This window comes from Sporothrix brasiliensis, assembly GCF_000820605.1.
Source record: "Sporothrix brasiliensis 5110 chromosome Unknown Cont23, whole genome shotgun sequence".
Taxonomy (NCBI): domain Eukaryota; kingdom Fungi; phylum Ascomycota; class Sordariomycetes; order Ophiostomatales; family Ophiostomataceae; genus Sporothrix; species Sporothrix brasiliensis.
Window position 1 is genome coordinate 1 of NW_024467142.1, and position 14,084 is coordinate 14,084.

General features: G+C 24.2%; 9 protein-coding genes and 17 non-coding genes across 26 annotated transcripts; 1 reads left to right on the forward strand and 25 right to left on the reverse strand. All coding sequences in view use genetic code 4, as the record gives it.

The window, feature by feature from the left end:
• Positions 1-503: 503 nt before the first annotated feature.
• On the reverse strand, positions 504-1,661 carry SPBR_09262 (cytchrome b; the record flags this gene model as incomplete). The annotated part of the gene is made up of 1 exon (XM_040767388.1): positions 504-1,661. One exon carries the CDS (start codon positions 1,659-1,661, stop codon positions 504-506), a length of 1,158 nt encoding a protein of 385 aa, XP_040614256.1.
• Positions 1,662-1,763: 102 nt separating this feature from the next.
• On the reverse strand, positions 1,764-3,743 carry SPBR_09263 (NADH dehydrogenase subunit 5; the record flags this gene model as incomplete). Its single annotated transcript, XM_040767389.1, has 1 exon — positions 1,764-3,743. One exon carries the CDS (start codon positions 3,741-3,743, stop codon positions 1,764-1,766), a length of 1,980 nt encoding a protein of 659 aa, XP_040614257.1.
• SPBR_09264 (NADH dehydrogenase subunit 4L) lies at positions 3,743-4,012 on the reverse strand (the record flags this gene model as incomplete). Its single annotated transcript, XM_040767390.1, has 1 exon — positions 3,743-4,012. The coding sequence occupies one exon, from the start codon at positions 4,010-4,012 to the stop codon at positions 3,743-3,745; it is 270 nt and encodes an 89-aa protein (XP_040614258.1).
• A 176-nt stretch (positions 4,013-4,188) lies between these two features.
• On the reverse strand, positions 4,189-4,261 carry SPBR_09599. Its single transcript has one exon. It is a non-coding gene; the product is annotated as a tRNA-Arg (tRNA).
• A 39-nt stretch (positions 4,262-4,300) lies between these two features.
• On the reverse strand, positions 4,301-5,053 carry SPBR_09265 (cytochrome oxidase subunit 2; the record flags this gene model as incomplete). The annotated part of the gene is made up of 1 exon (XM_040767391.1): positions 4,301-5,053. One exon carries the CDS (start codon positions 5,051-5,053, stop codon positions 4,301-4,303), a length of 753 nt encoding a protein of 250 aa, XP_040614259.1.
• SPBR_09598 lies at positions 4,906-5,147 on the reverse strand. The gene has a single exon. It is a non-coding gene; the product is annotated as a tRNA-Ile (tRNA).
• An 828-nt stretch (positions 5,148-5,975) lies between these two features.
• SPBR_09266 (ATP synthase subunit 9) lies at positions 5,976-6,200 on the reverse strand (the record flags this gene model as incomplete). Its single annotated transcript, XM_040767392.1, has 1 exon — positions 5,976-6,200. One exon carries the CDS (start codon positions 6,198-6,200, stop codon positions 5,976-5,978), a length of 225 nt encoding a protein of 74 aa, XP_040614260.1.
• Positions 6,201-6,412: 212 nt separating this feature from the next.
• On the reverse strand, positions 6,413-6,706 carry nad3 (NADH dehydrogenase subunit 3; the record flags this gene model as incomplete). The annotated part of the gene is made up of 1 exon (XM_040767393.1): positions 6,413-6,706. The coding sequence occupies one exon, from the start codon at positions 6,704-6,706 to the stop codon at positions 6,413-6,415; it is 294 nt and encodes a 97-aa protein (XP_040614261.1).
• Positions 6,707-6,768: 62 nt separating this feature from the next.
• SPBR_09268 (putative 49.1 kDa protein in ND3 intron) lies at positions 6,769-8,103 on the reverse strand (the record flags this gene model as incomplete). The annotated part of the gene is made up of 1 exon (XM_040767394.1): positions 6,769-8,103. One exon carries the CDS (start codon positions 8,101-8,103, stop codon positions 6,769-6,771), a length of 1,335 nt encoding a protein of 444 aa, XP_040614262.1.
• SPBR_09269 (NADH dehydrogenase subunit 2) lies at positions 8,104-9,765 on the reverse strand (the record flags this gene model as incomplete). Its single annotated transcript, XM_040767395.1, has 1 exon — positions 8,104-9,765. The coding sequence occupies one exon, from the start codon at positions 9,763-9,765 to the stop codon at positions 8,104-8,106; it is 1,662 nt and encodes a 553-aa protein (XP_040614263.1).
• Positions 9,766-9,800: 35 nt separating this feature from the next.
• SPBR_09597 lies at positions 9,801-9,871 on the reverse strand. Its single transcript has one exon. It is a non-coding gene; the product is annotated as a tRNA-Met (tRNA).
• Positions 9,872-9,911: 40 nt separating this feature from the next.
• Positions 9,912-9,984, reverse strand: SPBR_09596. Its single transcript has one exon. It is a non-coding gene; the product is annotated as a tRNA-His (tRNA).
• Positions 9,985-10,003: 19 nt separating this feature from the next.
• SPBR_09595 lies at positions 10,004-10,076 on the reverse strand. The gene has a single exon. It is a non-coding gene; the product is annotated as a tRNA-Gln (tRNA).
• A 7-nt stretch (positions 10,077-10,083) lies between these two features.
• SPBR_09594 lies at positions 10,084-10,167 on the reverse strand. Its single transcript has one exon. It is a non-coding gene; the product is annotated as a tRNA-Leu (tRNA).
• A 22-nt stretch (positions 10,168-10,189) lies between these two features.
• SPBR_09593 lies at positions 10,190-10,262 on the reverse strand. The gene has a single exon. It is a non-coding gene; the product is annotated as a tRNA-Phe (tRNA).
• Positions 10,263-10,269: 7 nt separating this feature from the next.
• SPBR_09592 lies at positions 10,270-10,340 on the reverse strand. The gene has a single exon. It is a non-coding gene; the product is annotated as a tRNA-Ala (tRNA).
• Positions 10,341-10,342: 2 nt separating this feature from the next.
• SPBR_09591 lies at positions 10,343-10,413 on the reverse strand. The gene has a single exon. It is a non-coding gene; the product is annotated as a tRNA-Gly (tRNA).
• A 53-nt stretch (positions 10,414-10,466) lies between these two features.
• Positions 10,467-10,549, reverse strand: SPBR_09590. The gene has a single exon. It is a non-coding gene; the product is annotated as a tRNA-Leu (tRNA).
• Positions 10,550-10,551: 2 nt separating this feature from the next.
• SPBR_09589 lies at positions 10,552-10,622 on the reverse strand. The gene has a single exon. It is a non-coding gene; the product is annotated as a tRNA-Met (tRNA).
• A 3-nt stretch (positions 10,623-10,625) lies between these two features.
• On the reverse strand, positions 10,626-10,698 carry SPBR_09588. Its single transcript has one exon. It is a non-coding gene; the product is annotated as a tRNA-Met (tRNA).
• Positions 10,699-10,705: 7 nt separating this feature from the next.
• On the reverse strand, positions 10,706-10,778 carry SPBR_09587. Its single transcript has one exon. It is a non-coding gene; the product is annotated as a tRNA-Glu (tRNA).
• A 26-nt stretch (positions 10,779-10,804) lies between these two features.
• On the reverse strand, positions 10,805-10,983 carry SPBR_09586. The gene has a single exon. It is a non-coding gene; the product is annotated as a tRNA-Thr (tRNA).
• Positions 10,984-12,738: 1,755 nt separating this feature from the next.
• SPBR_09270 (uncharacterized protein) lies at positions 12,739-13,218 on the reverse strand (the record flags this gene model as incomplete). The annotated part of the gene is made up of 1 exon (XM_040767396.1): positions 12,739-13,218. The coding sequence occupies one exon, from the start codon at positions 13,216-13,218 to the stop codon at positions 12,739-12,741; it is 480 nt and encodes a 159-aa protein (XP_040614264.1).
• A 113-nt stretch (positions 13,219-13,331) lies between these two features.
• On the reverse strand, positions 13,332-13,545 carry SPBR_09584. The gene has a single exon. It is a non-coding gene; the product is annotated as a tRNA-Val (tRNA).
• On the forward strand, positions 13,407-13,631 carry SPBR_09568. The gene has a single exon. It is a non-coding gene; the product is annotated as a tRNA-Ile (tRNA).
• Positions 13,632-13,735: 104 nt separating this feature from the next.
• On the reverse strand, positions 13,736-13,975 carry SPBR_09583. Its single transcript has one exon. It is a non-coding gene; the product is annotated as a tRNA-Leu (tRNA).
• Positions 13,976-14,084: the final 109 nt, after the last annotated feature.

Consider the following 14,084-nt stretch of genomic DNA (forward strand, 5'->3'; position numbering starts at 1 on the left):
ATTTATAATATCACTATGATATTGAAAAGCTTCTAGCATTGCTCTATAAGTATCTTCTGTAGGTACAAATCTTATTATATCTACTGCTTGACTTGTTTTAAAAACTTTACAACCTTCGACAATAGGAGGGCCTACATGTAAATCTATAGGATATCAATTATAAACTGCTGATTCTACTATATTAGATGTTTTTTCTAAAGCTGGTTTAGCTAATTCTTCTATTATCTTTGGTCCCTCTGACATTGATGGAACATTATTATTTCCTATACCACTTCCTACATTTTTATTTAAATTGTGTGCTATTAATTCCTTACGTTGAAAAGAATAGTCCCCTTGAATACCTATACCCAATTTTCATTTCAAACTTAAACTATTTAAATAATTCATATCTAACATTTTGACAAATTTTTTTCAGGAACCCATTGTTTATTTAACGTTGATCAGTTAGAATCTTATAAATTATAAGATAAAATTCGAACCAATTATTTAAAAAATAAATTTATTTATTTTTTAATAGATAAATCTATTAAAGTATTTTCTAATATACTAATGATAGGTAGTATAATTAAAAAATATGCAAAGTATGCTGTAGCATATATTTGTCCCATTAAAATAAATGGATCTTCTACATGTACTGAACCTAAACGACCTAATGTTATAAAAATTACTCCAAATAAATAGAAAGCTAATTTACTTAAAGGTCTAAACTGGAAACCTCTTGATCTACCTAAATCAGTGAAAGGTAGAGTAAGTAGTACTAATATAGCTGCAAACATTGTTATAACACCTAATAATTTATTAGGGATAGATCTTAATATAGCATAAAAAGGTAATAAATATCACTCAGGAACAATAGCAGCTGGTGTTTGCATAGGATTTGCCATTATGTAATTATCACTATCTCCTAACGCATTAGGCATAAAGAAAACAAAAAAACTTAAAACAAATATAAAAACAAAAATAGTAATTAAATCTTTAAATAAGTAATAAGGAGCAAAAGGTACTCTATCATAAGTACCGGCAATTCCTAAAGGATTACCAGACCCAGCTGTATCGTGAAGTGCTATTAAATGCATTAAAACTAAAGCTGCTAAAATAAAAGGTAATAAAAAATGTAATGAAAAAAATCTGTTTAAAGTTGCATTATTAACACTAAAACCACCTCAAATAAATTCAACAATATCTTGACCAATTCAAGGTATAGCACTAATAAGATTAGTAATAACTGTTGCACCTCATAAAGACATTTGACCATAAGGTAAAACATAACCTAAGAATCCTGTTCCTATCATAAGTATAAATATTATTACACCAATAGTTCAAGTTAATATTCTTGGTGATCTATAAGATCCGTAATAAATACCTCTTGCTATATGTAAATAAACTAAAAAAAAGAAGGCTGATGCAGTATTACTATGTAAATAACGAACTAATCATCCATTATTAACATCTCTCATGATATGTTCTACTGAATTAAAAGCTTCTAATATACTAGGACTATAATGCATAGCTAATGTAACACCAGTAATAATTTGTATTCCTAAACATACTGCTAATAATGAACCAAAATTTCATAAATAACTAATATTACTAGGTTGAGATGCATCTATAAGATAAGAATTTACTAATTTTAAAATCGAATTATTTTTTACTATTCTCATTTAGTTTTTTATTTATTTTATTTGCGATAAGGACCGTTATTTTTAGGTATTATTATGTAATGTATACTAAAATATAATTATATTATACTATGTGTATTATAATTAATTATTAGAATTAATAAAATTAAGAGGTAAAAGTAATATTAATAATAAAATTAATGTTATTAAAATTGAAATGTTTCCTACAAATAATGTAACTATATTATAAGTAATAAATCCAACTAGAATAAATAAAGCATAATTAGTTACTATTCCTTGATTTAAATAAGATATATTTTTACTTACTTTAATTAAACCTGTTTCTAGTCCATATGGTCCTAATAATTCTATACTTCCTTTATCTAATATTTTAACAGTTTGTCCTCCTAAATTTAAAACTAAATTTGTAATATATTTATTGTAAAAGAATTCAACTAAGAATCTTTGATTAAAAAATCCAAAGATAGTTTTACCAATTATAGATAACTTGAAATTAACTACAAGTTCAGATAAGAATTCAGATAATATTATAGCTATAATACTAAAAGAAACAGTAAAAACAAAAGGTAATAATTTTCAATAAGTAGAAACACCAAATTCTGTATTTATCATTATTTCAGAATTAGGATGAATAAATATACTATTATCTAAAAAAAATCCTGAACCTAAACCAATAAAAATATCTTTAGTTATAAATCCAAAAAATATAGAAAATATAGCTAATATAACTAAAGGTAAACTCATAAATATATCACTCTCATGAGCATGATTATAATTTATTAAAGGTCCATTAGGATTAGTTAAGAAAGTTAAATAAAGAACTTTAACTGAATATAAAGTAGTAAATATAGCACCTATTACAGCTATAATATAAACAGTAATACTACTAAAACAATATTGTCCATACGCAGATTCTAATATGAAATCTTTACTATAAAATCCAGTCATAAAAGGGAAAGCTACTAAACTTAAACTTGCTATTAATATAACAGAATAACTTAAAGGTAAAAAGGATATTAATCCTCCATATTTTCTAAAATCTTGATTGTCAGCCATTGCGTGTATAACTGCTCCTGCACCTAAGAATAATAATCCTTTATAAAAGGCATGATTAACCAGATGGAATAATGCAAGATTATAGGAAGATAAACCTACAGCTATAACCATCATACCTAATTGAGACATAGTTGAATAAGCAATAACTTTTTTTATATCTTGTTGGAAAAAACCTACAAGAGAACTAAATACAGTAGTTATAGCTCCTAATCATAAGCATAATAATAGTATAGTTGAACTATATTCTATTAATGGAGAGGAACGCATTAATAAGTAAACTCCAGCAGTAACCATTGTGGCTGCATGAATTAAAGCTGAAACAGGAGTAGGACCCTCCATAGCCATTGGTAATCAAACATGAAGACCCACTTGAGAACTTTTGGCCATAGCACCTATTAATAAACATATTCCTATTATTATTATAATATTTTCATTAACATAAGGTGCTAATGAAAATACAGTACTATAATCTAAATTACCTAAAGATCATAATATTGCAAACATTCCTATTGTTAAAAAACAATCACCTACTCTATTAGTTAAAAAAGCAGACATAGAACTTTGATTTGCAGCTATTCTAGTAAATCAGAAACTTACTAAAAGATAAGAACAGACTCCAACACCTTCTCATCCTACAAACATTAATAAATAATTATTAGCTGTTACTAATATAATCATCATAAATGTAAATAGACTTAAATAACTAAAAAATCTTTGGTTATGGGGATCTCCATTCATATAACCTATAGAATAAAGATGAACTAAAGAACTAATAATTAATACAGGAATTAACATAGATACAGTTAAACTATCAAATTGAAATCCTCATATAATATTGAATCATTCACTATCTATTCATCTGAATAAATTAATAGATAAAACAATATTATTAAAACCTACTTCAAAAAAAGCTACGATTGCTAAGATAGTAGTAATTATTATACTTGTACAGGTTATAATTTGTGCTCCGTGTACTCCAACTTTTCTACCAAAAAAACCGGAAACTATAGATCCTAATAAAGGTAAAGATATAATAGTTAAATACATTATTTATATGTTATTGCGATACTTCCTCTTAATCTATAAAAGGCCACCAATATACCTAAACCTATTGCAGATTCAGCTCCAGCTACAATTATTATATAAACTGCATAGGTTTGACCTATTATATCATCAGTATTTAATGAACTGATTAATATTAAGAATGTTATAGATAAAAGCATTATTTCTATTGAAATAAGCATCAAGATAATATTTTTTCTGTTAAGTACAAATCCTAACGTACCTATTAAAAAAATTATTAAAGTTATATTCATATTTATAACTGCTATTTGTCTCATGCGAACCCACTGTTTATAACTAAATCAGGGGTTCGGTATACTGTTAGATATGAATTATTTAAATAGTTTAGTTTATATTATGAAAAAAGGGGGGGGGGTAGGTAGGGTAGGAAATATGTAGGTAAGTACAATTTATGCATAAGAAACTATTTTGATGTGTAAGAGACTCGAACTCAAAATCTTAGTAACCGTACTACTATGCTTTACCAATTAAGCCAACACACCTATTAATACAATTATTTTAAAAATAATTATATATAAATATTATTGTTCTTCAAGTCATGTTAAAAATTTTTCTAGAGAAACAGATTCAATAACAATAGGCATAGAACTATGTAATATTCCACATATTTCAGAACATTGTCCATAAAAAACTCCTTCTCTATTAACGAAAACAGATACTTGATTTAATCTACCAGGATAAGCATCACATTTAATACCTAAAGAACCACAAGAAAAAGCATGTATAACATCACCTGATGTTATAATAAATCTAATATGTGTTAATTCTGGAATTATTACTCTATTATCTACTTCTAACATTCTTAGGCTTCCTTCTTCTAAATCAGATTCTGGTATTATATATGAATCAAATTCTATAAATTCTTCATTAGAATCTAGGAAATCAGGGTATTGGTAACTTCAATATCATTGATGTCCTTCAGCTAAAATAGACATTGAAGGATCACTAACTTCATCCATTAAGTATAATAACTTAAAAGAAGGGAAAGCTATTAAAATTAATATAACAGCAGGAGTTATAGTTCAAATTAATTCTATTAATGTACCATGATTTAAATATTTATGAGATATAGGTGATACATTAATAGTAAAATTTCTTATAATAGATAATAATATTCATCCTACTGCAAATAATATTATTACTAAGTAATACATTATATTATCGTGTAATTCTACTAATCCTTCCATTTGAGGTGTAGCACTATCTTGGAAATAAATCCCTCAAGCTTCAGGTGCATCTAATTTAATAATTAAATTATTTAAAAATAAATTCATATTTTATCTAAAATAAAATTTTTCTATATTTTTATAATATATAGAATTAAAGAATAACATTAAATATATATATTAATAACATCATTAATTATTATATGATATATTTATAATAATAAAACCATCATTTTAAGTTTAAATTAAAATCTTAAAGGTTCCCTTTAAGTGACTTGAACACTTATCTTAATATATATATTAATATACTATATTTTTCATTAAACTATCAGGGTTATTACAAAAAACAAGTTTTTGCAATAAATTTTTAAATGTAAAACACATCTAAAAAATTCTTTATTGAGAATTAATAATCTCTTTTATTTCTAGTAATACATCAAGCGTCTTCGAAAATTCATCAAATTTTTCTATAATTTCTAATGCTTCAGTATGAAAATCACTAAATTCATCGCTCATATCAGCTGCTCTAACAAGACTTGCATTTATTTCAGTTAATCATCTTAATGCACTTATAGCAGGGTTTAGTCTATGTCTAATCTCTACAAGATTATTAAGAGTTGGATCTACAATATTAAATACTCTAGGGTCATAATTAAAATGGTTTGGACTATAACTTGGAATAAATCCGTTTAATTCTGCATTAATGTTATCTAAAATACTAGAAATATCATACATATGAGGTGTTAAAGTTATTAATTGCATTCGAGAATCGCTATCTAAATTTATACTTGAAATTAAACTCATTAAATCATTTATATTTTGCACTAAATCTGGAATATTACTTTCTATGTTTTGTCTATGTGAAAGTAATTCTGTTAAACCAACTATACTATCTGTTAAACTAATCATACTGCCTATGCTTATTATTCCACTAGCAATTAACATTGCTAGTACCTTTGTTTGAGTTAAAGTAAATGTAATTATTAAGTAATTTTTCATGTTATTTTTATATTTTTATTTTTATTTTCCTTTAAACAACGTATAATAGCAAGAAAGCCATCATTAAAGCAAATAGTCCAGTTGCTTCAGAGAAAGCGAACCCTAAAATAGCATAAGAGAACAACTGTCCTCTTAAAGAAGGATTTCTAGCTACTCCTAATATTAGGGCACCAAAAACTACTCCGATTCCTACTCCAGCTCCTATTAAACCAGTAGTAGCTAAACCAGTCCCTATTATTTTAGCAACTTGAACCATAGCTTTATGTTATTTATTATATATACATAGTTATATTATTTCAACCAGTAATTTTAGTACATCTTTTTATTTATCTTGTACTTTTACTCATTTTGTTTTTGTTAATGCTTCTTTAATGTTAATTAATTATAAATACACTAAGGTACTAATAAATCATTAAATATATTATTTATGATAATATATTTATAAAATATAATTTAAATTATGTTTTATTATAATGTAAATATTTTTATATTTTTTGTATTAGTTTTAATTATAGATTGTCTACTATCTATTTTTAAAGCATTTTTACCTAATTCATAAACAAAACCTATCGTAACAATTGTTATAAAACCTAAAATTATAATTAATCCATATAAATCATTAGTATAACTACTAACTCCAAAAGGAAATATTAATAATATTTCTAAATCTAAAAGTAGAAATATAAGTGCGTATATAAAGAATTTTATAGTAAATTGACTTCTATTTTGACCTAAAAAACTATGAAATCCACATTCAAAAATAGAGTATTTTTCTTGATACGTTTAAACCAAATTTCTCGTGTTTATAAATTTATATATTGATTTTAAAGTAATTTTCTATTAGTATTCATCTTATTACGGATTTCTTTTATTTTATTTAATCCTTCTAAAGTTAAATGTGATTTATTTTCCATTAGTTTTGTTATTTCATTAAAATCTAATAAATCTAATTTTTTATTACCTATTAAAGGATATTTAACAAAAAAAGGAAGGATTATATCTTTTATACTAGAAAAATTAGTTACTTTAAAATCAATTGTACCTCTAGAATCTAAATTTGTATTACCACACCCTAAATATTCTATTAAACTTTTTATTAAAGACTCATCTCTAATGCTTTGAGTTATTATAAAACTTAGTTTAACTGCTTCACCTAATTTAGATGTTTTATTTTTAAAAATAACAACACTAAAACAACCTTCTGCTTCTACAAACCCTGATAATCAATAAGGATTCATTATATGAGGCTCTTCTACTTCAGGTCTTAATACAGTAGTAATATTTGGGAAAGCAATACTTAAATCATTATTAATACCATTATTTATTACAGCTTTTAAAGCTACAAGTTCTAATAAACCATCTTTAGTAAGATGATTTTTATTTTTTATTAAATTATGGGCTAATTTAAATAACTTATAATCTGATTGTTTTTTTGTAATTAAAGGATATTTATCAAAATGATTTATTATAATATCTAAACCTGTTAAAGATTCAACACGGTATTGTGCAGAGTCCTTAGACATATAGAATACGCTACCTGTATTAAAAAATTCTTTAATGCTATTTAATAACATTATATCTTTTTTATGTAAACTTATTACAAATCTACAAGCTACACGTCAACCAGATTTATATTTATTATCTTTTATTATAGTTAATATAAAAGAACCTTCACCGTCTACAAAACCTGTGACGTAAAAAGGATTTAATTTATATTCTAAGGTACTAAAATTTCTTTTTAAATTTATAAAGTTAGAAGGGATTTTGATTAGATAACTTCTTTCGAAGCCCACTAGAGTATACCTTAACATTGAAAAATTTTTTTTATTAAAATATTCAATGTAACTACCGTCTACTCGTTGCTCTTTTACAAATAAAGTATTACCCTTATTTGATTTAGATCCGCGATATCCCATTTCTTTTTCAATCATCTCTTGACTTGTTACTATACCTGAGTAATTATTTCAGCCACCTATATATTTTCATATAAGGTTTAGTACCAAGAGCTTTAGGGGTTCCCCGGAATTTGGCAGTTTATCCCAATATAATGATTTCCCAGATCAAAGTTTAGGATTATGAGGAGCAAATACTAAGTTAATAACTAAAAAAAGAACTGCAATAATAAGGACTAATATAAATAATATACTTAAACTAGACATTTAATAATTAAATAAAAATTGTACCAATATGGTACTCATACTTAATCATTCTTTATTTACAAATATAAATAATAATATAATTAATGTTATTACAGATATTGTAATAGCTATTGGACTAGATATTGCAATATTATTATATTTAAAAGTAATAGATTTAATTAAAATATTTTGTTTGTTGTATATATTACCATTAAAATTTAAATTATTTAATAATGGATTTACTTTATATTGAGGTGAATAAAAGAAAATTTCTTTTATAACATTTAAATAATATACAGCACCTATTACACTTGTTAATATGGCAATCAAAGATAAGAATACATAACCATTATCTAAAGCAGCACTTAATACCATCTGTTTAGCAAAAAATCCTACAAGAGGAGGTATACCTGCAAAAGAAAATATAGTAATAACTAAGCTTAAAGATAAAGCAGGATTTATATAAAAATAACCTTTTAATTGACTAATTAATTGTATTGGAGAATTATCTTTATCTAATAATTCTTTGTATTCTTTATTATCACTAATATAGTAGTATAAAGAAAATCCTATAGCTATTAATATTAAGAAAGCATTTAAATTACTAATTGAATATTGCATTAAATAGAAAATAAAAGCTTGAGTGGATTCTACACTAGATATACTTAAAGCTAATAAAATAAATCCTATATGAGAAATAGTACTATAAGCAAATAATCTTTTTATTCTAAATTGAGTTAAACCAACTACAGTTCCAATTATCATTGATAATAAAGAACTAATTAATAAACCATATGTTCAATTAAAATCAGAAAAATAATTTCTAGTATAAAATACTATCTCTAATAAAAATACAAATATTGAAATTTTAGCTATTATAGCAACAAATGTAGTAACTATTGTAGGTATGGCGTCATAAACATCCGGAGATCAAAAATGAAATGGAGCAGCACTTACTTTAAATAAAAATCCTATACTAAATATAAGTAAAGAAAAATTTATATAAAAAGGTTTATATCATAAATCTGTATTATCACTAATACTAGTTATAGCGTATAAAGCATCTAAATTAGTAGTACCAGAATTAGCGTATAATAAACTTGTACCTAATAATATAAAACATGAACTTAAACCTCCTAATAAAAAATAGATTAAACCTCCTGTAGTAGATAATTCTGAATTTCTATATATAGTACTTAATAAATATAAACCATAACTTTGTAATTCTATAGAAAGAAACACAGATATTAAATCGCTAGTTGAAATTAAAAAAACAGCTCCAGTGATTATAAATAATAATATTAGAGGATACTCTATAATTCTTAAATGTTCTCCCATTTTATTAATAATTTTAGTTCTATAAAAAACAAAATTATTAAATAATAATTGTGTTAATGAAGAATGTTCAGGTACCCAAACTTTTCTAGGATAAAAACTAGTTAATTGTAAAATTAATATACTAATTAAAAATATAAAAATATCAAAAATTTGTGTAATACTAGTAATATTAAGTAAACCTCCGTGTAAACTTATACCTTTACCCATAATAAATATAGTTATTGTACTATGTAATATAGAATAAACTAAAGCAATTATAGCTACTCTATTAAAAAGTATAGATATATCTCGTCGTATAGTAACGGCATTAGAAAGTAATAAAGATAATATTGAAATTAAAAGCATTTTTTTAATAAAAATAGACATATTTGTTAATGTCTAGCTTGAAAGGTGAATCGAACACCTATCATTATCGTATGAAAATAAGGTTTTACCTTTAAACTATTCAAGCTTATAAGATGTAAATATTTTTTAACTATTATATTAAAAAGGGTAAATATTTGGACTCGAACCAAAAACAGCTTGATCCACACTCAAGCGCTCTACCTATTAAGCTATATCTACCTAAAATAAAAATATTTTATTATGTTGGAGCGATTCGAACACTCAATAGTAAATACCAAAAATTTATGACTTACCCATTAGTCGACAACATATTAAACATATAGATGGCAAGATTTGAACTTGCATGGTATTTAAACCATTCTGGCCTAAACAGAACCTGTCTACCAATTTCAGCACATCCATTTAATATTGATAAACTATTTTATGCTCGAGGTAAGATTCGAACCTACAACCTAGACAGCTTCAGTGTCTCGCTCAACCAATTGAGCTTCTCGGGCTTTTTAATGGAGATATTAGGAATCGAACCTAAATTGACTAAATGCAACCCAGTCGTATTACCATTATACTATACCCCCTATACAACTAATCGGAATTGAACCGATAAATTTCAGGTGGAAACTGATTATTTTACCATTAAATTACAGTTGCTATAATACAAAGATATTGTATTGTGAATGTATAGTTTTTCTTTATTTTATACTTATCCGAGGAACGACTCGAACGTTCACGGCTATTAACCAGCAAAACTTAAGCTTGCACTGTCTACCAATTCCAGCACTCGGATTAATGCGGATAAAGGATTTGCACCTTTTACATGAGATCATGAGTCTCATATGTTACTATTACACCAAACCGCAGCATAAGGCTAGAGTGAGTCGAACACTCATTAGTACTGTCATGAGCAGTATGCTCTACCAATTAAGCTATAGCCTCTAAAATTTAGACTAGGCAGGATTCGAACCCGCGATATTAGCATTGAAAAAGCTATGACATATCCACTTGTCTACTAGTCCTTTAAATTATTATTTCTATTACTTAAAAGTTTATAATAAAATTATATTATTTATAATATTTAATTATTTTTATATTAAATTACTCATTAAAATAATTATTTTTAAAATTAATTAAAAAAAAATTATTATTATAAGTCCAGTACAAGTATCGCACTTGTGTCTATTGATTACAAAACAATTGCATTACTTTTATGCTAACTAGACTTTAAATATAAGATACGGATAAATATTCAGTTATTTATAAAATTAGTACTTAGTATCTAAAAATCTCTAAATTATTACAAACTAAGCCTATTACGTAATATTATTTTACGTATATTTAAGAAATATCTTAAGGTGAGCTTCGTACTTATATGCTTTCAGTACTTATCTCTGACTAACTTAGCTTTTCTGCCATGCCTATGTTATACATTTACTTAAGTGAAAGTAACATCCCTGTATAATAATTATTATACCTAAATTAATATCTGGGCACATAAACAACAGATAAACCAGAGGTTAATAAAACCGCTATCTCCTTTCGGAGATAAGGCGTTGCCCAGGTTCCTTTCGTACAAGGTTAATCCTTATTATATTCTAATTCCCCCTAGAAGATAGAAACCATACTGTCTCACGACGTATTTACAACTTGTTATCTCGATAATTAACTATCGATTCAATATATTCCTATATTGTTCAGACTATGTCTTTACTACTTTTAATACAATTAAATTATAAATTTTATTACATTCCATAAACATCATGATAATCCACGCATTTTTTATCAAATACATTTAATTCTAGTATATCTTTATAATTAAAAACTATTCCATTTGTTTCTAAATTCAATTTATAATACATAGAAGGATGCATGTGTGATTTAATAAGTTCTTGCACTAATGAAAGTTTATTTTTACTAATAGTTATTATATATTGATTATTTCTATCGTGAACTACGTTAGTTAATATATTTAATTTATTAGTTATTGCTTTAGCTAATAAATCTACCTCTTCCTTCATAAAACTATTTGTATAAATACGAATAATATTATCAGGTCTTTTTAAGTTACCATCACCCATTATAAGATGTGCTAATACTACAGGAGAAATAATTTCTTCTATATTTAAAGGAATAATTTTTATTGTTTTTCCTTTTGAATTAGTTTTATAAAATAATTGATGATAATAAATTAATTGAGGTAAACTTACAGTTTTAAATCTTCAAACTTCATTATTACTGTTAGTTTTCTTATTATACACATTAGTTGAAGTAGGTTTTGTATTTGTGTAAGGTTCAAATAGATTAAATAAATAATTTAAGTATTCTGAATGCTTAGCACCAAAACTAATAGTAAGACGAACTCCACTTGTAGGTGAAGATCTTTCTAAATAACCATCACTTAAAAGTAAACCTATTAAGGTATCATTTAAGTATAAAGATAATTTAGATTTACTACGTAACTTCTTTTTATAATCTTCTAATTTGTTAAGTGAATTTAAATATCTAGTCATAGTAGTTTTATTCATTTTAATTTATTTTATATTAGTACTATTTTAATTGTTTTTAAGTAGCATTGGATATTAGTATGATTATGGTAAAAATACCATTAACCATTAGTCGTTGAACGTTTTTTATCTAAAGATAAACTCCGCTGCAAATTCCTTTATTTTAAATAAATTCTTCTTGCAATTAATCCAATATATATACGTAACTTATATGCTAATAATTAACACATAGTTATAGGGCTATTTAACCCAGCTCATGTAACTTTTTAATCGACGAACAGTCGTACCCTACATAGTTTCTGCATCCATGAGGATAAGTTAAGCCGACATCGAGGTGCCAAACCGCGCACTCATTTTGCACACTCTTGCGCAAATTAGCCTGTTCAACTTGTTATCATAAAATTTTATTTCCATTTTTTACAAAATGGTTCAGACTATTTCTTCATTTTTTTTTATTATTTTTAATTAAATATTATTATTTTCCACTAATTCAACCTTTTATTGCAAAAGCTCCAATACGACGTTTAGATATATCAATTGAATATTCTAAGTTAGAAAAAAAATTTCCTCTATAAGCCGTAGATAAATTATTAGAACTTTTAAAAATTCCTTTTACACGTATTTTAGATAATGATCTATCAGCTCTATAACGTCTAGTTAATCTACCTTTTAATTCTAATTTTATACCTTCTAAATTTTTAAATTCTATAGAATTTAATATAATTTTTATATTATTATAATTTTTAGTATTATATAAATTTTTTATAATTTCATTTAAATTAATATCTTTTACTAAAGTATTAATATTTATACTTCTATCTCTGTTTTCTATACCATAATTATCCACATTTATAAACCCTTTGTTTAAATCTAAATTTTTAATTTTTTCTAAATATTCCATTCTTTTTAAAAAGAATTTTGTTAATTTTAAAATACGAGCCTTTCTATAACTCATTTTTCTTCTTAATATATCTGTAAATATAGTAGGATTATATTCAAAAGAATTTAAGTTAATGATATTAAATTCTACTTTTTTTTTATAAAATTTACTTAATAATTTACTTAATTTATATAATAAAATATCTTTAAATTTTAAATTATTAATATCAAATCTTAATTTAGTTTTTTTGAAAAAAATAATTTTTCTTTTTAATTTATCTTTTAAATATTTATCTAATATACCTTTATGAATATAAAAAAATTTTATAATTTTTTTTAAAGGTCTTTTTAATAGTTTTAATTTTTTTAGTAAAACAATTTTTTCTCTATTAAAAACATATATAGTAATGATAACTTTAGAACTAGTGTGTTTTAGTTCAGCTTTACTAATAAATATTTTATTAAATGATGAATATTTTTTAATAGAAAATTTTTTAAATATTTTATTAAATGATGAATATTTTTTAAAATTTAAATATAATTCAAAATAATTTTTTAATAATTTATTTATATTTATATCATAAACGGGTAAATTTTTAATATAATTAGAATTAAAATAATAAATATTATTAGTTCATTCTTTAGATTCAGAAGGATAATATTTACTTGGATTAAAATAACTTGAAGATTTAAGTGGTACTAACTTATATTTATTATTAATATATTTAGTAAATATGTTACTTTTATTTAAATCCAGTGTATTTTTTAATTTTATATTATTACTATTTTTAATTTTTAAATTATTAATATTAAAACTAATTTATTAAATAAAAAAAAAATGTTGGGTATTAAGTAAGGATTATTGTTATATAACTCACCTTTAGTCGTTGAACAATTTTATTTTTAATATAAAAATAAACTTCGCTTCAAATTTACTTTTAT